This window comes from Epinephelus fuscoguttatus, linkage group LG18, assembly GCF_011397635.1.
Source record: "Epinephelus fuscoguttatus linkage group LG18, E.fuscoguttatus.final_Chr_v1".
In the NCBI taxonomy this organism is placed as follows: Eukaryota; Metazoa; Chordata; class Actinopteri; order Perciformes; family Serranidae; genus Epinephelus; species Epinephelus fuscoguttatus.
In genome coordinates this window covers 37,476,072-37,501,508 of record NC_064769.1, presented here as the reverse complement: position 1 = coordinate 37,501,508, position 25,437 = coordinate 37,476,072, and the positions used below count along the sequence as shown (strand labels likewise).

At 41.0% G+C, this 25,437-nt stretch overlaps 1 protein-coding gene across 2 annotated transcripts in view; it reads right to left on the bottom strand.

The window, feature by feature from the left end:
• The window catches only part of clip1b (CAP-GLY domain containing linker protein 1b), a 52,494-nt gene that overhangs the window by 14,026 nt on the left and 13,031 nt on the right, over positions 1-25,437 (bottom strand). Inside the window, exons 8-16 of one of the 2 annotated variants that reach the window (XM_049604453.1) lie at positions 25,178-25,281; positions 23,440-23,500; positions 22,492-22,596; positions 18,327-18,488; positions 18,001-18,096; positions 16,134-16,191; positions 15,935-16,020; positions 12,967-13,041; positions 4,247-4,353 (exon numbers count right to left, since the gene is read on the bottom strand). In XM_049604453.1, the coding sequence (XP_049460410.1) occupies positions 4,247-4,353; positions 12,967-13,041; positions 15,935-16,020; positions 16,134-16,191; positions 18,001-18,096; positions 18,327-18,488; positions 22,492-22,596; positions 23,440-23,500; positions 25,178-25,281 (854 nt within the window). The remainder of the gene's footprint in view (positions 1-4,246; positions 4,354-12,966; positions 13,042-15,934; positions 16,021-16,133; positions 16,192-18,000; positions 18,097-18,326; positions 18,489-22,491; positions 22,597-23,439; positions 23,501-25,177; positions 25,282-25,437) is intronic. The other variant, XM_049604454.1, reaches the window with a different exon arrangement.

Here is a 25,437-nt window from a genome sequence, read left to right as displayed (position 1 = left end):
ACATGAATTTTCAGTTCCAAATTTTACTTTTTCAAGTACAAAACATTTGACCCTAATGTAGCTCCATACATTTTAAACGGCGAATTAACAAAACAGACGGTGGAGCAACATCGCCAACATTTGACCGCTATCTCCACCCACACATAAACCAAACTTACGCCACAACGTCAATGCTGATTAAAATGTACCGCGATAGCTCGGAGCAAGTTAGCTACCAAGCTAACAGTAGCTTCCACTACATCACAAAGATGGCGACCATTGAGGGTGAGAAGTGTCCGTCATTCCTTACTCAACTTTTGGACCATTTTGAGTGCGGCAGTAATACACTACATTTTCCCGTACTATGCAGTGTGAACGTACTTGTGCACTTAAAATATGACACTCTAAGTTTCACTTTACTAGACATAATCTAGTTTTTAAATTATTTCTAAATTGCCATAAGAGCTGAGGTTGGCAAGAGTTACCATGGTTGCACGTCTCCAACCAGCAAGGAGGCTCTCAGGAAGTAACGTGGTAATTACAGCTCAGTACATCCGAAACGATGCATATTATTGTTTATTTACACAAAAGTATGATGACATATTGGACATGTAGTGCACACGTGATTTTGGACGCAGCGTTAGTCTTATTTAATCATGATTTGTAAACGACGACTCTTTCTCACGGTGAAATAAAGCCTGTATTTACACGGCAACAACACATTTTTGATATTAACTGTTGTATTTAACAGACAAACCGATCACAGTTTGACCTACAGTAGCACCGAAACAGAACAATAAAAAATCTGAGCTGTGGTGCTTACAGCTGCTCTCTCAGATGCCACAAAAGCCACATTGATTCCACACCAGCACACACACAACGTGACACACACACACACACACACACTGATGTCACAGTGAGAGTAGCGGCCATGTTGGAGCCAGGCGGTCCTAGGAGGAGAGACGGAGGGATTACATAACAGCAGCAGACTGAGGAAGGATGGAGGAACACATTGTTGAGATGAGACAGGACGGAGGTGGAGGGAAGGAAACTGTGACAGAGCCACAGACGTGTCAAACATGAGGCCTCTTTGAGTTTTAACATTAATTAGGCTCATATAGTGAAGCAGACGCTCCGTAAAGAGGATGAAGCTGCGTTTGTTTCACTGTATCTAAAGATATTTGTTGACATCTCCATCTGCTGCTCCTCCTACAGGACGCTACATATTGATGACTATAATTCAGCCAGTTAGATCCATCTGGAGCTCTGACATCACAGCTCGGGGCCTCTGATGACTCAGGGGAGGTGTGGCAGGATGATGTAAAGACTCATAAACACCACATACTTCAACACACACACACACACACACACACACACACACACGGTCTATAAACAGACATCAACATCAGCCTGGAGATCCAGCACAAACACAACAAAGTTAAATAAAAACACATCGTTAAGCGCTGGAGTATTTTTACTCTGTATCAAAAACACAGAAGCATCAGAGTCGTCGATAATAAATTTTGCTGTGTCATGTTTTGCTCTTCTGTCCTCAGAGGTTTTAAAGGACCAAAATAATGCTTTTTCATGTTTTCATTTAGTATATTTCGCAAAGACATGGTGCTGTTTCACAAGTCTGAATGCATTTTCTAATCACGCCACGAGACAGTGCGCAATTTAGGTCCCGTCCACACAGGAGGGGAAACAATTCATCGCTCTCCACTGACTTTGCATTGCATGAAGTTGCCTCCTTGTTACTTACGTCTGCTAGCAAACAACAGAAAAGTGTCTTAAAGCTGCTGTCTAATGCAATGCACTACCAACATGGTAAAAACTCCTAAGTTTTATAAGCTGCCAAACAGAAAACTGAGCCTTCAGAAGGAGAAAAGTGGATATTATATTCAGGATGTGGCTAACTGTCATGAAGCTGAAGCTATATAAAAAAGTTACAGGCGTGAATTTGGCCAAACAAACTGTTATACAAAGGTTGAAGCTAACTAAGTTATGTAATGACTGATTTTGATCTTTGTTAGGTTAAATAATGATCTTATCTTATCTGGTGATTCCATTAAAGAGAGCACAGAGAGGCAGTCAGAGCTACAGGCTACAATGAGGCTAAAAACAGAGTTCAAATGACATTTTTCCAAACAACTTTTTATGTCGGGGCTTCAGGACACTTGGATCACTACGGACGAGCAGTATGGAGATATTTTGTGGTTTCAGTTATGTGTTTTTGGACGTTTGAATCTGGGGCGCCGTCAGCCTCCATTAGGTGGAGTTGTGTTGCTACCTCCTCTCCCCTTGGATCTCTGCAAGTGATGTGAGGACTCTAAAACTTCACCTGAGCCTCCCTCGGCATATGGGTGAGTAGATAATGGCTGAATTTTCATTTTTGGGTGCACTATCCCTTTAAATAGTTGTAAATATTAAGGTATGTCACTTCTGGCCATTCAGTGGAATTATTTCTCAAAGATAAGGCAGGTGAGGAGAAGAGGAGACTGAGACAGACGGACAACACTGAGTTTGTAAAGGTACCTTTTCCTCTCTGGTAGATGGAAGGTGCTAAAATAATCCTCTAACATGCTGAGAGCTAATGTTTTTAGCTAACTCCAAATGTTTTGTTAGCTTTTCAGCCCGAGGTTGCACATTGTTACTCCAACTGTTTTCCCCTCCAGTAAGCATGGTTTTCAGATTGTGACGTTCTGTCTCTGTGGATCCATTTGCTTTCATTCATTCATTCATAACCAATGAGATCTATGCTAAGCTAAGTAAGAGCCCGTGTCCACATGGAGTTTTTTAATCTCAGCGCCAGCATCTTTTTTTCAGTTGTCCTCAATGAAGAGCGGGCATACGCAGCTGCATAGAGCGCCATGTTCAGCATCTTTTTTCAGAGCGCTATGGCTTTTTTGTGCGGCTGCTCTGAGCACTTTAAGTTGAATATCTCCGAACTTTTCAAAAAGGCACCAGTGACGTCACAGCCACCGCTGTCCCAACAAAGATAGAAAAGTCTCAGAAAATTTTTTTAGGAGCAGATCGGCCGGCAGACACTGATTGTTGCTGGTGAGTGTTGTGATTTTATCACTTGCTTGAAGCTACCTGTGTCAACCCTCTGTTAATGTAGCGTTATGTTAGCTACCAGGCTAATGCTAGTGTCAAGATATTAGTGTCATAGAAGCAAAACCCACACGCAGCTTGTCATTAATAAAAGCACGGGCATGTAGTGCTCCTCAGCGCCCTGCCACCACTTTGCTGCTAAAAAAAACAAAACACTAGGTGGACGCACACTCTAAGGAAAGCACTTTTACTGCTGAGTAATTAATAAAGTAATGTCATAACTTTTCCCATGAGTCATGTGGAATGAGTGATCACAGTTTTTGAGTAACTTGCCGGACACCGATCTTTGTTAAGTTTAAAGATAAGCTTTTGTTCTGCAAAAACATTTCTGTGCACACAGAAGTATTTTTTCTTTTTCCTTTCTTTTACATCTGTTTTCTCACGAAGGAATGTAAATGTTTATAAACCTTACATATTACTACTGCACTGCAAATTGAGCATCTTGGAGTAAAACAAATCTTAAATAAAAACACACGTGTGACAGAAACCGATGGAGACTCCAAGCATCTGCTACTTGATTTTGAATCCATTCAGAAATCGAATGCAAACTACAAGTTACCAGAAATGTACTTATATAACGTACATTAAATAATGTATTAAGTGTAATGTAAAATGTATATGTGATCTGTAGTTAAGGATCTTCAACAACATTTTTACGACGACACTGAGGACTCATGGTTTAAATATTTTTATGTGGAAGCCATAACACTCAAGAGGTTTTTCTTTTTTTGCCGTGATAATGAGTGTTGTGCATTGTACTCCACTCTGCCATCATATCCATAATCACATAATAGCACCCTCTGGCTTAATTATGGGCTTTACACAACAATTTATGGCGTATTTACAAGTGGAGGCATCTCTGTGGAGAGCTGCAGATGGAGCCTCGTTAATACCACATTTGACATTTGCAGCCTTGAGACAGTTTTCACATGTTTATCTAAACGTCTAAATGCAATTAAATCGAGCCACATTTTCACAGCGCTTCTTTGTGCTGAATCAAGAGCTCAGAGAAATGCAGAGTGGATTTTTAATCATTTGTTCAGACCCTCAGGACACATTAACCACACCAGTCTAATGAACTGGCTGGCTGGGGGGTCACCTTTACAGGACACACACGGCAGGAACAAACACATCAGTTATCACGAGTACTCACATTTCCTTGCAGAGGACTCCGATGCGCTGCGTTTCCGAGCTGCTGCGCTCCTTCGACAGACTGAGCTCCTCCTGGTATTTGGAGTTCTGCTGTTTTAAAGCCTCGAGCTGAAGAGGAACAGACACAGAGAAGAATAAATGCACTCCACTTTACAACAATAAAAAGACATCACGGGAGGTATAATGTGTCTTTGTTTCCCATCTTAATTATACATTTACAGCTGATAGGTTGGACTGGCTTTATTTCTCCAGGGGTGGTGGGGTGATTTTAACATCACCTGTGCTGCTCAGTGATTTTAATCCCATCTGGAGCGTGGATGTGGTTTAATTTCTCCTCCTCACTCCAATAATAAGAACAGCTGCAATTACTGACTGTTGAATCCCGTCCAGAGCGACGGCCTCGTGTTTTAACGAGGATCTTGTGAGTATGTTTCCACATGAGGAGCTGCTTGTCCTCCTACTTTATTTATCTCTAAATGAGGTCAGTGTTAAAGGCATACTACGCAGGACACTCCTAAAGAACAATGCATATACTCACACAGCAGTAATCCCTCTCAATCATCACTTATGACCCACCCTCAGTGTGTGTTGGCGTATCTTTCTGCAGAGATTTTTCTGTATTTTCAGTGATAGGATGTTTATGGGCGTGTACTCCCACAGTGCTCAGGTGAGGTCAGGGCTTTACAAAAAGGAAGTGACCACGTGCCAGACTGTAATATGAGGCAACCAAGAGAAACAGCGCCGAAAAACACAAATACAGCGAGGTGAAACATTTAACGAGAGTGAATCTGGGAAACCTTTACAGCCTTTGTTACCTTATTAGCCAAGTGGAAGTCCCCAACACCTCCTCCACACACTCTATGGGTAAGTGAAGTCCTTAACTTAACTGCATAATGAACGGCTCCCTGAGGAAACTCTGCATGATGTGGGATCCCTTTTTCGAGTATGTAGAAGAGCTAGACTTTACATTCCTGAATGATTGATCATCTATTTTACAGACATTAAATGTGATGTGACAGGCAGTTGTCCGACCAACAACCACTATATTATGTTTTAGTATTTCGTGTGATTTTTATCACCATGCACATATTTTCACACATTTTTATATTTTAATTTTACTACTATGTTGTTTTGTTCTTTGTCTTGTTCTGGGTGCTGATTTAGTTTGTAGTATTTGTCTTGTCTCAGTCCTGTCTTGGCTTCGTATCGTTCTTGTTTTACTTACTACTTACTCTTTTGTTGTGTCATTATTGGATTGACCAAATATTTTTGTGCTCTCTGTCTGCTTTATTTGGAAAATCTCAATAAACAGATTTGGGGGGAAGAGTGTGAAACGGGTTGGCTTTACTTTCACTAGTGAACCGTTAACAAACAGTAACTGACAATCCTGCAGAGTATACCTTAAAAAATTGAAATGAAGTTAAGCCAGAAATGTTTTTGCAAGCTCTAGCAAATGTTTGAAATTGTTGCTTGAAAAATTACTCAAACAACTGAGCAATTATTGATGCAGTAGCTGAGTAGGACATCATGGAAGCTTATGATGGCCACCATGAACCAGGAGGTCCCTGGTTGGAGTCTGATTAGTGGTGTGATTAAGCTATTAGTTGTAAAAAATTAAATTAATCTCCAACTCTTGAGTAATTTTTTTGAGGAAAAGGTAAATATTCTGTTATTTCAGCTTCTTAAAAGTGAATATTTTCTAGTTTATTTAATCCTCTGTGTGAATAGACTGAACACCTTTGTGTTGTGGACAAAACAAGAAATACTAATACGTCGTCTTTGTCTTTGGAAAACACTGATCAAATTTTTTCCCACCATTTTCTGATATTTTATTGACCAAACAACTCCTCAATTAATTAATGAAATTAATAAATACAGACATTACCTGATCAGAAACTGTAAAAAAAAAATGTAAGGAAATAATTTGAGTGTGAGAGTGTATGATGTGTTTATCTGTGTATTGTATGGTATTTTAGTTTCAAACTGTTGTATTGTTGTTACGTGTTTCTTCAATCGTTTGTCATTAATATAAGTAAACGACAATAAACTGGGGGAAAAAATGAAATTAAAAGTTAGTGGCAGCTCTAGCTCTACTTGTCAGAAACCCTTCCTGTCATCTCTCCAATGCCCCCCAATCCCCTTCCCCAAAATACTTTCTAAAAACCTGCTGATTCAATCTTTCTTTCAGCTTCACTATATGCCACAAACATATATTCAACATCATATTCCAATTTAAGAGTTTCTGCATCAGAGGAAAAGCTGCCGCCAGACAAGAGGACTTCTGGGTCATTAAGAGTGAAACTGCAGTTAATTCTTAAAATACACAAAGCCTTGATGTATCTGCGATGAGTCAGCAGCGAGCAGAATGGGTTCAATCCACGTGAAACTAAAAATAAAATCCCCAGAGACGTCAGTGCTTTCAACTTCACCTCATGCAAACTTTTTAGCTCTCATTCAAGTCTGACAATCCAAAAAAACCCACATCTCATAAATCATCAAACTGTTTTTCAGACACGTGCGGCACCGCAGCCTTAAAATAGCAATAATCAATATTTAATTAACAAGTATGACTTTAAGATCAATGCTTCTGCTGCAGCTGGCTTCAGATAAAGTAAAACACCATGTGTCATGATGCACACTGTCTGCAGCATGTTTCTGTTTGCACATCAGCCGTGTTTTGGACGCCTTTCAATGAGAGTATCTGACTTCTTAAACACCTCAGTATTTATCTACACCTCCAAAGTGAGATCTCGTCTGCAGAGCGTGTAAACATACACATACACAAACATGCAGAATATACACGTTATCTGCTGGGTCACAAGCGCAGGCTACATCACGAGATCTCACATTAACATACATCATGAAATCTTGCATTTACACCGTGAAAAAGGATCATTCATGAGATCTAATTAGAGCCAAATTAACACCATCTCCTCCTCATTACACTGACAGCAAAATGCACTTGTATCTGCTGCACTGATCAGGTTTGAATCCCCAGCTAAAAAGCAAAACCTACCTGGTAGCGAGGCGAGTAGATGTTACTGGAGTAACCCTGATGCAGAGCAGCTATGTCCATACCTGCACAGCTCTCCACTGCCGGAATTCAACCTCTGATCACCTGCTAAACGACAGCAGCGTTGTTGCTATGTCAGCCTCTCTCTACAGCATCACATGCACGCACTGAAACAAGCTGGGCATCAATAAACCATCAGCTCTCGTCCCCCGCCATGCACGGCTGCGAGAGGGAAATGGAGAGCGTGTCGCTTCAGCAGCCTCGCTTTTTTCTCTCTCTCTCTCTCTCTCTCAGTTGCATTAAAGACGCCGAGCACTTCCATTATGTAAGCGCGACAGGATAAGCTCCTCCCAGACTCACACACACCCCCCCAGCTCTCTGATGCTCACAGTCTTGTTCCTTTGCTCTCCAACACCATATGTGCACTCCTCTAAAAGATTCACCTTTCATTCACAGTGTGTAACATGAATCACAGCAAATACAAGATTCAGCTGGTGCCTGCAACCGTTTTGTTTTACAGTCGGAGGTCTGATAGAAACAACGAGCCATTCACACTGTCCCTCATACAGAAGCATCTGTGCTCAAAAACCCACTGATACACAGTTTAACTATCAGTGCAGACTGAGAAACCAGCAAATAGCCACAACCGAAAAAGGTTTGTGGAATGACAAATATTAATACCACGACTTGATAAATACTGGGTGCTGGACAGAAGAACAAACAACAATACAAAAACAGGTCCGCACACCAGAAACTGCTCCTTTTGGAAATTTCAATCCGATCACCACGTGTGACGTTTGAGGCGACAACACTTCATCAGACATGAACAAGATAAGGACACACAGCTTTATATGCACAACCAATGTTGGTCGCCAATCCCAGCTGACACTGGGTGAGAGGCAGGGTACACCCTGGACAGGTCACCAGACTATCACAGGGCTGACACATAGAGACAGACAACCATTCACACTCACATTCACACCTACGGACAATTTAGAGTCACCAGTTAACCTGCATGTCTTTGGACTGTGGGAGGAAGCTGGAGCACCTGGAGGAAACCCACGCTGACACAGGGAGTACATGTCAACTCCACACTGAAGGGCTCCCCCACCCTGGGTTCAAACCAGGAACCCTCTTGCTGTGAGGTGACAATGCTAACCACTGCACCACTGTGCTGCCTTAACCATGTTGTTTTCGACATATTTAATCAGCCTACTTTGGCTGACCATTACTCCAAAACCCAATAGCATTCTATTTATCATAAAAATAAATCTGAATAAATCAGAAAACCAGCAAATAACCACAATTAGGGCTGGACGATATTTTTCAGCTACATCTCGATACACGATATGTATATTGATTTTATAAGGACTTCATTAATGCTCAGACTTCTTATATTTCTTATGTTTACTCTCAGTCTATTGTTGTTTTATTCTTCTGATGTATATATTATAGTTAAATTTTCACACTTACAGCCTCAGCACAGTGACGATATATATATATATATATATATATATATATATATTTTTTTTTTTATTTTAATATTTTAATTTTATATTTTAAGTACTAGCGTTAAACACTGTAGCATAATACACATTTCATTTCTACTTTATCTTATTCATTGCTTTATATTTACACACTGTTATTTCATACTCTTATTCTTACATCTTATAATTCTCTGTTCTGTACATTAGAGCAACTGTAATGAATCGTAATTTCCCCTCGGGGATCGATAAAGTATTTCTGATCCTGAAACACCCTCTCTGATGCCAAAAAGTTGTAGGGATGACTATCAGAAAATGTTATCACAATGGGGGTTTTGATCAATAATCATCAATGATGTGGATATAATGACTAAATGGGTTTAAGACAAGCATTAAAACAATAGATAGGTCTGATAAGTTCATGAATTTAAATCACTTGTCTGTAGTGCAGCCTTTAAAACCAGGGAAAAACGCAATTTTTGCCACATCATGATACAACGATATCCAAAATCCAAGACGATATATAGTCTCGTATTTCGATAACAATATAATATCTTCATATTGCCCAACCCTAACCACAACTGACAGCTATCAAGCCAACGAAGCCAAACAAAAATGTTGTGTAATGTTAAATATTAATACTGCAAAACAAAAAGCATGTTTATATTCTGACTTTTAAATCCTACAGAAGATCAACCGAGAAGCTGCAACCAGGACATTTTCCTTGTCATCTCTTTACTGGCACTGTCTAAAAAAAGTCTTAAAAATTACACGATAATAACAATAACAATAATAATAATAATAATAATATTAACACTTAAACAATTAACTGGTTATCAGAATTGTTGCGGGCTGACTTGGATCAGTTAACCAACATATCGTTTCAGCTGTAGATCCAACAGATTTATAACAGCACAACACAAAAGGGCAGTCTCAAGTCAACCGAGCATTAACTAAAGCAATGCTGTGTGTCCAGCCAGGCATCTCACACACACACACACACACACACTCTGACATGTGCACTATTACATCACAACTTACAGCAACACGGCTGAGTGGACAGAAGAAGCAGATGTAAGAGCATCCCTGCTGAATAAATTACGTGTGTGTGTGTGTGTGTGTGTGTGTGTGTGTGTGTGTGTGTGTGTGTTTGTTTTCCTCCATAGAGACGCCACTCTCTCTTTACTGTAGCTGCAAAAATATTTTTAATTTTTGATGACATCATGCTGATCCCTTCAGTTTCCTTAAAGCATGTGTATTTAAAGTACGCTGAACAGTCTGTTGTTTGTTTCAACTCTGTTCTTTATGTTTGTGCTCAGAGCTACAACTATGGGCTGCAAAATGACTACTGTTAAATAAATAAATAAATAAATAAATAAACACCCTATCAGGTAACAGTTTATTTTAACCCCCTTATTTATCATCTACAGACAGTATCATTAGTAGGGATGGCCGAGTACATCATCATCTGTATCCATAGCTGTAGTCAAAGTGGGCGGAGATCTGTGTGGGTACGTGAGACCCTAAAAAAGAGGCTGGATCATGGGGAGTACCACCAGTTGGTCCAGGAGCTTCTCCTCCATCATGGATGTTTACAGGCATATTTTAGGACAACTCAGGGCCAGTTTGACAATCATCAGGCCGTATAGCTCTGGGTATCCAGCAACCACTACCACCAGTTTCTCCTCCATTGTTTACCAACTGTAAACTTGTTGTCGTGACGACAGCAGAAGCCCCGCCTCTCAAATCATCCCATTGGACGATGGGAAAAAGGCCCTTTTTGGCTCTGAGCTGAAGTTTTTTCAACTTGAGGATTTCAGAGCACGTGAGGCGCACAGCAACGCAAAGAACAGCTACGTGCAGCGTACTGATTCGCTCAGCCCCTCGTTGCCTGTCTCAGGATTGCGAGCTCTGTACCTTGGTCAGAGTCAAACACCCGTATTCACCCGTATTCTTCAGATCGCACTCTTCTATCAAATACGCTACATTTTTTTGTCTGTCCCTCGCACTCGCCTTAAGACATGTGGTGATTGAGCATATGCAGCTGTAGCACTTAAATTTTGGAATGCTCGGCCTGCTCCGTTACGATCTGCTAACTCTGTGGTTTTATTTTAAAGCCAGCTAAAGATGCACCTGTTTAGACAGGTGTTTGGGTAACTTCTATGTACCAAAGCTGGCCTTTTTCAAATTTTGTGTATTGTTGATGTGTAGTGTGAATTCTTTTTTTTCTTATGTGTGTGCAAATAGTTTTGTTAGTAGTGCACTTTTCACGACGTGGCTCACGTGGTCATTGTATATTGCTCTTGTGAAGCACTTTGTGACCTATGTCTGCGAAAAGCGCTGTATAAATAAATTTCACTTGCTTAGTTACACACAGTGACAGGGCTAACTGTTAGCATCACAAGTTAATGTTACCCAACGGTTATTAACGGGTTTAACAACAGAGTTGACCGGTTTTGGTCTTGGTGTGAGAATGTTGGGAGCTCAGTGAATGTTGGCTCCTGCTGCTGTGTTAGTAGAAGAAGAGCAACTCAGAGAGACCGCCTTTCAGAGCTGTGTCCAACTAATCACAATTCTACAGAAAACACTGAAATCCAAAATAATAGGCTCTAAATTCAAGACAGCATCACAACTATTTTTTTCCAATTTCCACTTGCCTTAAACCTACGCCCGTAAAACATCACAACATGCATCAAAATATTTTACAAAAGCGGCCATGACATCAGGCAGGCAAATGTATGAGACACAATACAAAACCTGTTGTGGGTAATGTTGAGATTAATTGCTCTTGTATAATTTTTCATTATTTTCTATACATTATTTTGTATCATTCTCTATTTATCTGTACTCATTTCTTTCCTTGTTCTGCTGGGATCAGTAAAGGTTCATCTTATATTATCTATTCCACCTTGAATCATCCCCTCAAATCCTTGAATCAAAAGAACAGCAGGCAGAGGACTGTGTGTCATGTCGCAGCGCTGAAATGTAGTGCATGAAAAGGTTTATGTCATGGGATGATTAAAACAGATACGACCCAACAGAAAGCATGTTTATGTTCAGCCTCTAATCTCCCGCTTCCCTTGCTGTCATGAGACCGAACATCTGGAGCTGAACAACAGCTGGAGTCAGAGTGACAGTGGGAGAGAAAGAGGGCACCAGAGAGCTGCAGACTGAGTGAACGGCTGCAGGTGGAGCACAGTGAGACGAGCAGCTTGGATCCAGTATGAGATGATAAAAATATCAAGTTACAGATGGAGGTGAGAGGGACGAGACGGGAAGAGTGAATGAGACACAGAGAGATGGTTCACAGTATTTCATGCGTGGCTGATTGAATGCGATGACCGGGACTTCCAGTCACATGCGGTCAGTGTGAAAATCCTGATGTGAATACGTAATAAAACCCTGCAGGCTATAAATGCTAAACTTATGTATGTGCATGTGTGAATCCCTCCTGTCACGGGGCTGTGGACATATTAAAGTAATGCTGGAGCGGTGTGCACGAGGCTGCAGTCAGAGACATATTTATGAGTTTTTAACCTTTCCAAAACCAAAAAAAAAAAAAAGGAGCAGGAGTGCAAGGAACTACTTTAACAGTGTGTTTGTATGCTAAGCTACAAACGTTCAGAGGCCAAGAAGAATGTCATGAGCCAACAACAGTATTTTGTGGAGCTATATACTTTTTTAAAAGATTTTTTGGGGGGGGGGGCTTTTTGACTTTATTATAGTGCTGCTGGAGAGAGACAGGAAAGTGGGTAATGTATGTAAGATAATTGCCTGGGACCTGTTAGCTTTAGCTTTGGTCTTTTAGCACTACAAAATGTATGTAGCCCTCAAGTGCATATTTAAGACTCTTTTGAACAAGTTTCCTGTTTTAAAATGAGTCAAACATTAAAAAGTCAGACTGAGACTCTTGGAGCTAACGTTAGCTTTATTTGTTGGATAGCCACGTGTGATAAAATCTGCTAGCGAGAGCTGTCATGGCTGGAAACGAGAAGCTGCTTTTGTTTACGTCCATCTTAAATTCTGTCAAAGATTATTTTTAATTTCATGTGGTAAATCTGACACTTTTATTGCTGTAACTGAATATGAGTTGAGAGTGTAAAAGAGAAGATGACCAAGGAATTAAAATACGACTTGACAGCATGGTGACTTCAGTGACAGTAGGTATTTACAGTCTTCTGCTGGAGCTGAATATTGCCACACATATTTTATGTGTCTGCTCACCTGTGTCTCCAGTGTCTTATTCTCATTGGTCAGTTGCTCAAGCGACCGCTCCGTCCTCTCTGACTTTTCAGTCGCCTGGAAAACAATAATATATTCAGCTCCACATGGTATGGTAACAGACCGTGCAGGAAAAGCTTGTTTTCCTGAGAACACAAGATATTTGTTTTGTGACTGAGAGAAAACAGTTTTATTACTCCCTCATCCCGACATTATATTACACACCACCCAAACAACTTCAGCACTTAAAATACAGCATTCCCATAAATAGAGCGGAGTGCTCAGAGGTCATTAAAAATGTTGGCTAAAAAAGGAAAGAGAGCCTCCAGCTTGTTCAGCTGCTTCACTTTTACATCCATTTGTAATGAGTCCCGTGAAGCGAGAGCAGAAAGCTCTGACTTTGGGGAGAGAGAACAAAATACTCTCTTGTAGCTGCTGCAAAATGTTAAAATGTTTTGTCTGCTGAGGTTTTTGATTAAGAAATATTAGAGCAGCAGAAAGAGTGGACTCTGTTTTAACATTCTGTTCATGTTAGTGCTGATGTTGCACGTGTTTGTATTCTGGGATAACCCAAAATCACACAATGTAAATGGAACTTCATTCATTCAACGCACCTTAAAATGAAAATCAAAGTTAATTTTATGTATGATGAGTATTTATGTTGTAAGTGTTTCAGTCTTAACATCAATATATATTTTGTTAAAAAAAACATTCAGAATGAAGATTAGAGCCACATTTAAGAAAAAAAATTTGATTTCAAGGTGATGGGGCACTGGCGGAAGTGGAGCGGTGTGGATCAGTGTAAAATTTTATTTATTTATTTATTTTAATTTTCTATACTTTATTGATCCCCCTGAGGGGAAATTCAATTTTTGTCATTAACACACAGGTCCGAAAGACACACACATGCACAAACAGGACCTATACATGCACAAAGTGGAGAGATGTCAGAGTGGTCAGCCTTGGTCAGGCGCCCCGAGCGGTTGGGGGGTTCTGTGCCTTGCTCAGGTGCCCAGGAGGTGAACTGGCACCTCTCCAGCCACCAGTCCACGCTCCATATTTGGTCTGGACAGGGACTTGAACAGGCGACCCTGCGGTTCCCAACCCAAGTCCCTATGGACTGAGCTACTGCCGGCCCAAATGAATGAAAAATTTAAACAAAACAATTTTCGGCGGTAACACAGTCTTAATCTGTGACTTTTTTCTCCTAAAATTAAAAGTTTAATCTTGTAATATTTCGACTTTCGTCTCAAAGACTTCCGACTTTAATCTCGTAATATTATGACTTTTTTTTTCTTGTACATTTCCGACTTTATTCTCATAGATTTACAATTTTATTCTCGTAAAATTATGGCTTTTCATCTTGTAGATTTAGGACTTTATTCTCATAAATTTACGACTTTATTGTCATATATTTACGACTTTAGTCTTATGGATTTCTGACTTTATTCTCATAGATTTACGACTTTATTCTCGTAAAAATGATGGCTTTTCATCTCGTAGATTTATGACATTATTCTTGCAGATTTATGACTTAATTCTTGTAAAATGATGGCTTTTCATCTCGTAGATTTATGACATTATTCTTGCAGATTTACGACTTAATTCTTGTAAAATGATGGCTTTTCATCTTGTACATTTATTACTTTATTCACGTAATATTATGACTTTTATTCTCCTAAATTTACGACTTTATTCTCAAACTCTATGCTTGTTTTTCTTTTACATGGCCCTCATCCTCCATCATACTTTAGTATTCCTACTTACTTACTTTTAAATGTCTACAGAGCAGGATTTCCCTAAAAAAAGTATAGACTCATAACAAAGTAATCCAACTCAATCATCATTTACGACCCACATGAAGTGTGTGGTGGTGCATTATTTTCTTCTTATTTTGCTGTGTTCGGGATGCTTCTGGGTACAGAAGCAGCTGCACACATCCAAGAGGCAGCTACAACAAACATGGACACAACACAGACGAAATGCAAATATAGCAAAGCGAAACACGAAGTGGAGGAAGCTCGTTCTGAAACAAGAGTGAATCTGGGTTGAGCCCTGAAGGAGAGGATGGGATGAAGAGTGACACAAAGATGGCCTGTTTTCTGTTGGACAGGTCGGTGCTGGTGGTTAGCTTAGTTATCTTGCTAAAACATCGGCTAAAAAAACTAAATTCTTGCATAGTACACATTTAAGTAAAAGATCTGAGTCCTTCTTCCACCATCACTTTTTCCACATAATTTCATCCTCATACGTCCTTTACATTACTCTAATTAATAATTCTACAAACTCCTTTTCAGGCAGTGTTTTGGGCATTTGAACGCATCACGATGACAAGCAGCCACAGCTGATAGACTTCACAAAACTGTGACGCTTGAATAAAAAAAGGAGACCGCTGCGTCGACTTATCAAACCCAAATGGGAATGAGAGTAACATGTGCATGTGTGTGTTAGTAATGTTTTAACAACATCACATTAGCCCGAGGCCGCAGTCAGCTTTAGAGTGGGAGAGCCTCACTAAGTCTGAATGAAAGCACGCTGGGAGATTATTTTAGGAGGGATTATTAAAGGAAAGGCTACTTCAAAGTCCCCAAACTTTTTTTTTTTTAGTTGTGACATTTTCAGCACAACCAAGAATACCAGAAATAATTAGCTGAAATCTGGTGACAGCCAGAAGCAGACTGAGCTGTCCTGGTGAGAATCAGTAAATGCCAACACGCTGATTCATCGTCCACATGCGGCGTTATCCGACTGTTCGCTGCAGTCAGAGCCGTTCAGCTCTGCTCAGAGACAGCAGAGACGCTCTGTGTGCAGTGACATGAGGTTGAGATTTAATGTGACACTGATGTTTTCAAATGTGTTGTTATACCAGCATATCAGGGAGTATTCCAGCACCTAAAATCTGTAGTTAGGTGCAGCTGTTGAGTAAATGTACTCAGTTACATCCCAGCAGTGACTGCATGTGTGAACCTACCTCTGTCAGCTCTCTCTCTCTGCACTGATTCTCCTCTTTCAGGGTTTGGACCTCTTTCTTTGACTGCTCCACAATCTGCTCCAACTCTGTCAGAACACAGAAAGACGACATCAACTCGAACAGTCGTCTTCATGCAGACAAAATAAAACATCACACACTGTCTTAACAAAGTCAGCTGGGACACACGTGCTGTGTTTACCTTGCATGGTCTTCGCTGTCCTCCTGTTCTCCTCCTCAGCTGTCTCGAGCGTTTGTCTCTGAAATGGAGAAACATCAGCGAGCTAATCACTCACATAGTAACATTCCTGTACCTTGAGCTAAGGATGACTGGGTCCAGAAAGCATGCAAGGTTTGTGGATAAAATGCCTCTGTTAATGAGGCCACTTTCACAATGCCCACGAGCAAAACACCTCACAGGGGAAAATAAGACAAATAAGGTAAAAACTCAGTTACAAATCACACCCTCACAGATGTGAACTTATCAACCAAAACGTGTTTGAATAAACAACCAGAGGAGAGCTCTGATTCTTTGCCCGAGCCCACATGGGCCTGACCCGACCTGCAGGGCTGTAATTTTTCATTAGTTCCCTGGGCTCAAATCAGGTCAGGTTCCAGATGTTAAATTGATTTTTTTTTTTTAATGAAACCGGAAGTTCTCGTGCATAGATGGAGTTTTAATGGACTGAATCAAGAGGGGAAGTGAGAGAAAGGGAGGGACTGCAACTGAGAGGGAAAGTGATGAAGCAAGAGGAGAGAGAGAGAGAGAGAGAGAGAGAGAGAGTGTGCATGAGAAAGGAACATAAAACAAGAGAAAGAGGAAGAGACGGGGGCTCCAAGGCGATTTGGTTGGCAGTGTTTGCCTCTGCCTCCCCAGCAGCAGAAGAGATGTGTGGAACATACAGCAAAGAGAGGTGATCATCATCTGGGCGCTGCATCACCATAGACTGTCGTGCAACCTGAGGGGTGTAATCTGCTCTGCCTAACGTATTGTGCGCTAGACGACAGACAATTGAAATGAGGAAGAAATGGTGCGACGAAACTGTAATAAATGTTTTAAATTTAAAAAAATATAATATGTGGTTGTCTGCGGCAAAGTGATGTATTGCCCCCTCCAGGTTGGGGGAAGAGTTACTGCCTCGAGTGAAGGAGTCCAAGTATCTCGTGGTCTTGTTCATGAGTGAGGGTAGAATGGAGTGTGAGATGGATCGGTGGTTTGGTGCAGCTTCTGCAGTGATGCGGGCGCTGCACCGGTCTGTTGTGGTGAAGAGGGAGCTGAGCCAGAAGGCAAAGCTTTCGATTTACTAGTGACTGAAAGAATGAGATCACAGATACAAGCTGACGAAATGAGTTTCCTTTGTGGGGTGTCTGGGCTCAGCCTTAGAGATAGGGGGAGGAGCTCGGAGTAGGAGGTAGGAGGCCCCGGGGCAGACCCAGAACACACTGGAGGGATTATATATCTCATTTGGTCTGGGAACACCTTGGGGTCCTCCAGGAGGAGCTGGGAAGCGTTGCGGGGGAGAGGGACGTCTGGGGTGCTTTGCTCTGCCTGCTGCCTCTGCGACCCGGCCTCGGATGAGCGGACGAAGATGGATGGATGGATGGAAATATGTGGGCTAAGATATAATTGTTTTATATTTTACAGCAGGCCCCAGCTCAGGCCCAAAACTGCTCCCGTGGTCCGGGGCTCAGGTCAAGCTTGGACAGAAACTGCGCAGGTTCATGTTGGGTCAGGCCTGATTTTTTGGGCAGAGCTCTAAACCAGAGTCACTTTTCTGTAAAAGTCAGACCTTGTAGCATTTCTGTCACACTTCTAGAGCTGAAACAATTACTGGATTCATTGATTTGCTGATCAACATAAAAAAATTCAACTATTTTAATTAATATATTTGTAATTACTTTATGATTCAAGCGGTTTTATTAGCAAAAAAGTCATGTTTTTTGGGCAGTTTTGTGTTTCTAACTCTACATGTGAGATTCCACTGACTTGATTCTCATCATGAGTTGGAGTCTCAACATGATCTTTCCTCTGTTTATTTGTGATTTGTGTGAGTTTCCTCCTCTCTCACCAGGCTGGTCAGTTCCTGTTCCAGAGAGCTCTTATCTTGCTGCACAGACTGAAGCTCCTTCTGTTTGCTCTCCACGTCGACACTCAGCTCGCTGATCTGTTGGGGACACACAGTATAGACCATAAAGTCTACACATGTACGTCTGAGCAGAGCCATAAATTATGCATCGTCACAGCAGCTCAAACAAACTGCACATAAAAAGGAACATGTGACTATTTACATTTGGGACTAAAGGACAGGTTGTAAATTATATGATGATGATAATGATGAATAATACATTTTACAGGTGGGGAGTATCACATAGCTGCTGCTCAGACTCCACAAACCTTCTTCTCCTGAGCCTGCGCCTGGGCCTTGAGGCTGCTGATCTGCTGCTGGGACAGAGACGCAGCGTCCTCCTTCTGCTGGGACGCCCGCAGCCGCAGCTGGAGGTCGGCAACCTCCCTCTCCAGCTCCATGATCCTGGAGCGCTCAGACACTGTGGCCACCTGCAGCGGAGGGTGTAGGAAAGGAGACATGAAGACAGAGAACAAGGAGACAGGAGAGGTGACAGAGCAGAGCAGTGGTGGAAACAGTAGACTTGGGCTGATCAGTGTAAAACAAATATGAGCTTTAACACTATTCTATTTAAGATGTGCGATTCAGCGGTGTCAAAATAACTTTGAATTGGTAAAGTTTTCAGCCACAGTGACGTATTTTGATTCACCGTGATTATCATCGGGCTGCAACCAATAATTATTTTCACTTTTTATTATTTTTTGGTATTAGATTTGTCTATAACATCGAAAAATAGTGAAAAATGGAAGTGAAAGAGTCCAAAATGACATCTTCACATTTTTGGTTTTGATCCAAAACCAAAAGATATTTAATTTACAATAAATAAATGAATGAATAAAGCTGGAACCAGATTTTTTGGCAATTTAACTTCACAAAAATATCAGTTAAATACCTTAACGAGTAGTTCATTTTCAAAATCAGTGAATCGACAAATAGTTTCAGCTCTAAATTTACTAATCTCATTGCCTCATATCTCTTTTATATTATCTTACCTTACTGAAGTATTTATGCAAATACCTTCAATTATTTACTTTCATTACCTGTCATAGTCAGAATTACACAGTTCCAGTTTAATAAGACATTAAAACCCTTCATAACCTAACAAAGAATTTGTGTTTTTACTTGTCAAATAATTGGAAATCACTGGTTAAGTTTGGATCTTTATGTAAACCCAATGAGGTAAATAAAGTTTCCTACTTTGAGCACAGAATAAACCTATTTATTTGTGACTCCTGAACATTTCAGTGTATTAAAAAAGCAGCAAACTAAGGGACACAGCTGTATCTAGATAGTTTAGTCTCATTTGGAAAGACTGATGTCAAAAACAGAGTTCTGCTGAATAAACCTTCAGTAACATCGTTTCTTACCAAACATTTTATTGATACCTGTGGAGGGACCCCAGTCTGAGAGGGTATATTTTCAAAACTTTGATATTCAAATATTTCTTGTGGACTGTAAACACCTGCAAGAATAGGGATGGGAAGTGAGAACCAGCTCCAGTTGAAAAAGAGTTGTCCGATCCATGGGAATCACATACCTCCAAGCTTATCAATTCCTCTTATCCATGCAGGCATGTTTTTTTAACAGTTGCACAAACAGTAATGTCAAACTCATGCGTCTACGCTGCTGGAAACTTGCAACAACAAGGAGTCATGGTGGAGAGGAAGAAACGGTCCAAATGTGGCTTCATTTCACTGAGAAAGATGACAGCAGTGCTGCATGTAATGTCTCTAAAATGATCATTTCAAGGGTTTCTACTCAACGTGGGTGTAAATTCCAGGAATACCATGAATTTGTCACTCTACACATGAGTGTCACCGCTTCCCAACCAGGCAGCACGTCTGTTACAGAGGGGAAATATCTTGTTGTAACAATATTAGCACCACACAGGGAGGTTTTGCAGATTTTTTCTTGGTGGTGGTTTGACAGCGAAGCTTCTGCACACCTGAGTCACACACACGCCTTTTCTTTACTCTGTTTCCACACTGTGTTCAGACTCGGAGGTCATAAAGCGGTCGCGCTGACGCTGAAAATCTGTGTAGGCATAGTCTTTTTTCCCCACACTGTAAATTGATCAGGAATAAATAAGAGAATTGGTAAAGAATCGGACCGATAAGCAGAACTGATAATGGCACTGGTATCAATTCCCATCACTATGCAAGAAGATTTTCTAAAACAAGAATTTCAGTCTTTAAACCTTGTGTCATTGATCTAATACAAAAACAGGCTAAAATAAACCACATTCATTCAGATTGAAAATAATTAATTCATCAGAGAGAAAAATCCTCTCCACAGGACGACCTGAGGAAAGTTTTAACCACCGACAGAGAATCGAAATTCAGTCTTGCTCCAAGAGAAAGACTGGTCAAAGTTTGAACCTTCTGGTTAAAGGATAAAGGAAAGCAGTGTTCTGCATTTTTCTTACTGTCAACAAAAATCCCATGAAGAGACCAAAACCAACAATAAATGTATTGTGTGTGTGTCTACGGCCTGACATATCTTGTTCCTCTGTGTCATCGAGCTCCATCGTTGTCAAAAAGCTGTTGAAATCTTATCAGTGAGCCACACTGTTGCAGTGGTTTCTCTTTTCCACTCTGGCTCTTAAACCGGTTTCATTCATGCCTCTTGGAACTTTGGTCTCGTGATCGAGTCCCTATTTCCATCAGGATGTAATCAAGGATGTGTCATCAACAGAAGGTGTTGCACAATGCACAACGGAAGTAAACGGTAGTAGCAAACTGACAGATCATGAATTTTTATTATTCTGTTATTAAAGATATTATTTTCCCCAAAAACCAAGCACGGACCACCAGATCTATGATTACTGTCATCAGACTGCACCCAGGTACACAGACTTATTTAATGGGATGTCAATAAGCCAATCACAGTGTTCCACATCTTCTAAAGTGGACTGCAGTAAAGCCACGGCCCCTTTTTTAACAACCGTGAGGTGATCACTTGTGTTTAGGGCTGCCACTAACGATTATTTTCATTGTCGACTAATCTGTCGATTATTTCTTCGATTAGTCGACTAATCATTTCATCGAAAAATGTGTTAAAATGTTGAAAAATGTCGGTCTGTCTCACCCAAACCCCAAAATTACGTCATCTAATGTCTTGTTTCATACTCACGCCAAAGGGTTTTAGTTCACCGTCTCGGTAGAGTGTGTAAAGCTGCCAATATCTGAACATAAAAAGCTGCAGTAAGAGTATCTGGGGCACTTTTATAGTACTTTTCTATGAAAAATGACTCAAACCAATTAGTCAACTACTAAAATAGTCACCGATTATTTTAATAGTCGAGTAGTCATCGATTAGTCGACTAATCGTGGCAGCCCTACTTGTGTTTAAACTGTGTTTAACGTAAACAAGAGACGTTATAGTACGTGTACATGTCAAATAATCATATGAAAGATTTGAAGTTTTTACTCAGGATTTTTTGAAAAATATCCGAACGGACGAGGGATCTAAGTGTTGCAGGAAAATGAAACACACTTCGAGTAAGGAAATACAGCTCTGATTTGACTGAGCTCTCAATCTCAACCCAGGCTCGACGGGCCCCAGAAAGCATGACAGGTTTGAACAAGGTTGGGCCAAAAATGTGCACTGATTGGCCGGGTCAGGTACGGCTCGAGCTGTGGAAAAAATATATATTTAAAAAAAGCTCCACGCCAGGCTCTCTGTCCTTCCTCCTGGCTGGAGCAGGAAGCTTCTCTGGCAGGACAGTGTGGAGAGTCGGTGATCAGGTCCATTTTCTGTTGGAGACATGTGTGTCTTGTGTCGTCACACAGCCGGCTGAGGAGCCAACTAGGGGTGGGGTCGGGCTTGGTCCTAGTATTTTATGTGATGATGTCTGACAGGCCAGGTCTGGGCTTTAAACTCAAACAGGTCGGTCCAGTTCAGGTTGTAAATTTTTCTGGAGCTTTGACAACTGTAATTACACTACTATTTGGTACTGGGTTGTTTCACTCAATACCTTAAGTTATCAGGTCCCGACCAGCCCTAGTAAACCAGTGTGTTTGTGTATGGGTGCGACAGAGAAGAGAAGTTTGAAAGAGTAAAAAACACAAACACATTGTTCGTTTTGGTCTTTTCATGGGATGTGCTGAAAAAGAAAAATGATGGCCGGCATCGTCAAAAGCACAGGCACTCTATCATTTAAAAAAACGTCCATGCACACATGCATAACTTTGAGTATGATAGACCTGGTTATTAGAAAAGCTCAAGGCCGATGAGATGTTAATGTCCCTGTGTCAGGGCTAACCGTGACCGAGGCCATGAGGGAAGCAACTTGTGATAAATCTGGTGATTTGCACAATGTTTGCACGCTGTGCTTCCTTCAGTATATTCTGTGTCTGTGCATCATTATTAAACCCAGTGGAGGGAAAAGCACATCACTCAGTCCTGCTGGAGGACTGGGACTGCCAGCATTACCCTAGTGTCCTCTAAATCCCTCTGGAGTTTTTCAGCTTTGGTCTTTTCAAAGAGCAGGCTCTGCTCAAGCTCCTTTATGTGGGCATGCTCCAGTCTGGTCTGCGTCTGTTAGTAAGAGAGAGCAGGAAGAAGAGGAGAACAAACACCAATGCACTGACATGCCGGCTTTGTAGGCCACGAACAGAGAGAAGACAAGACTTTAAAGAGAAGGCCAGTCAGAAAGAAAAGCACTGATCAGTCACATCAGTTGGTTGCAAACAAAAGTAGATATTGTTATTCACTCTTTCTGCTCTGAATATCAGGAGTTAATTATTTCAATCATCTCATTCTGACTCTCAGATTCCTCACTTTTATTTCTCTTCTCGTCACACTTGTTTGCTCGTATTCCAGCACTTGAACTCTAATTTTCTCTGACGGGTAAAGAAGATGCAGACAAGAGAGGAAGATGAAAGCACTGAAGGCGAGGACAAAAACAGCTTTCAAGAACAGGCATGTGGATGAAACGATGAGGAGAGGATGGCCGTGTAAGTGCTGCGGAGGGGTGAAAAAATCTGAGAGAAAAGGTTGAGTGAATTAAGCGCGAATGAATAAATAAAAGGAGCGGGAAGAAAGACGCGTCGGAACAAGGAAGCAAATGAATGATTCAAAGAGCGAAGGAAAAGGAAAAACCTGAGACAGGATGACTGACTGAATCATCAGCTCGTATTTATTCTTTGGAGGAAAATGCAAAGCAGTAGTTTCACACTTTAAAGTCACTTAACAGAATAAAGAACTGAGTGAGAGTGAGAATGTGAAATAAGTTAATCAACTATACACCAAGTTTGTCAATAATTCACACATGAATTTGAGAAAAATAAATTCAGTCTGACAAGTGAAAGATACTGAAGATATGTGGAGTGAGTGAGAGAAATGTTTAATTAAGAAGCAGATTATATAACCAAAAGTTACCTCCAGGTCTCCTCTGGTGATGCAGGCCTCCTCCACACTGAACTGCAGATCTTCCACTTTTCTGTCAAACAAGGACAAATATAAAATATTCTCCAACTAGACACATGAAGACCTTTGCGTACTTTTTGTCTAAAACTGTTGCACAGGGAACAGGTTTGATTTTCTGTGTCTCTTCACACCCGTAAAGAGCCTTTATAAGACTCTAATAAAGAGTTGTTAACAAAAACGTGGTGCAACCTGCAGGACACAAATATCGCAACAAAAGAGGGGAACAGGGTGCGCAGAATCATTTCATAACTCTGATTTCAACGGCTCAGACCGTGATATACAGGTGGATGATGATGACAAGGAGGAGGATGTAATAAAGGATGAAGACCGTACACAGACAGAGACAGACTGAGAGAGGACAGCAGTGTCGAGACGAGGGATGCTAACGATAAATCCATGATCGATTGACCTTTCACTAAGCCACGCCCCTTAACAACATTCATCTGCACACACTGTGATGTATCAGTTCAATATCAGTTTCCCTGCTTCCCTTCACTGGTTCCTGTACAGCAGGGTCGGTCTTTGTTTCACTGTTATAATCATTACAAAGCAAAAGCAGCATGTGTATACATTCAGTAGGCTATATCTTCAGTAGCTAGCTAGCTAACCCTACACTTTTCAGGGTTTGATTTTGGTTTTGGAACAGGGAAGAAACGTATATCTTTTTCCAACCTCTCCAGGTAACGAGTATCATTAATACACGACGTGCCCCAGGCACAACATTTAGCTCCAAATCCACAGAACCAGCCTGAAAATGAAGGAAATCTGAAACGACTGCATTAGAGTCAATGGAGCACAGCTGTGTTGCTGTCGGACTCTTGTCTGAGCTATTCGATGCTATGCTATGATTGGCTGGTCTGCGTTCGAAGGTAGGGACCTTACAAAGGGTCAACTGGTCGTTAAGAATTTGATCGGACATGTGAATCTCAATTGAACAAATGCGAAATATAAACAATGTTAAGTCTCCGATTTAATTCTACATATCAGTAGAATTGTGCATTTTGAAAGCGTGTTTCAATGACTAGCATTAGCAAACAAAGGGCACAGTGTAACTATGATATGACAAGGCGGCCATTTCAGGGTCTCAAAGAAAAGTGTGGCGGCAACACCAGAAAATGACGCAGGCGAGGCGAAGCATTTTTCAGTTATGTTCAAAGTGTTTCACATGTCTTGGCCTGTATGTCTTTTTATGTTTCATAGCTGCAATGCTGTCAGAGAATATTCAATATGTCTCTGTGAGCTTTGATTGAGAAAACAGAACTTGTTTGTTATTGTTTGGTCTGAGCAAAGTTTTAATGTTCTTTTTAAATCACAAAAAAATCACATTACTGATAGTTTATTGTTACCTATAATCAGTTAAGGAAAGTGCTGACAATTTGCAACCCTCATCGAGACAGCGCAAGAGGACAGCTCAGCCTTTTCAATTAGCTGCAGTGCCAAATGTAAAGTGCTGGCAGAGAGTGGTGACAGCCAGGGAGGAACCTCCAGTGGAGAAGCAAAATAAGAAATGTGTCTTTCCATTTGTCTAGTGTTGCAAATATTCACAACAGATAGAATAACAAAATACTTAGTACTCAGCGTGCAAGGTCAGTTGATGGATTAAAATCACGCATACATAGAAATATGGACTTGGTGTGCAAATACCTGTTGTCTGCTGCCCTGTCCAGTTTATAGGTGGAGTCAGACTTACCTCTTCTCCTCCTCCAGCTGGTTGAGCAGCTCCACTTTCTCTCGATCTGCTGCTTCCACCAGTGAACGCAGCTGGTCCAACTTTGCCTCCATTTCCATTGCATACTATAAACACACAGAATGAAGAACACTCAGCATGAGCTGACTCAGTGACTGCACACAAACAAATTGGTTTAAGCAGTTCTCCTGATTTAGACCAGGCACCAGTGTGAGGTGACTGAGGGGGCTGTTAAAACTTGTGAGGGGGTAATTATTTTCAGA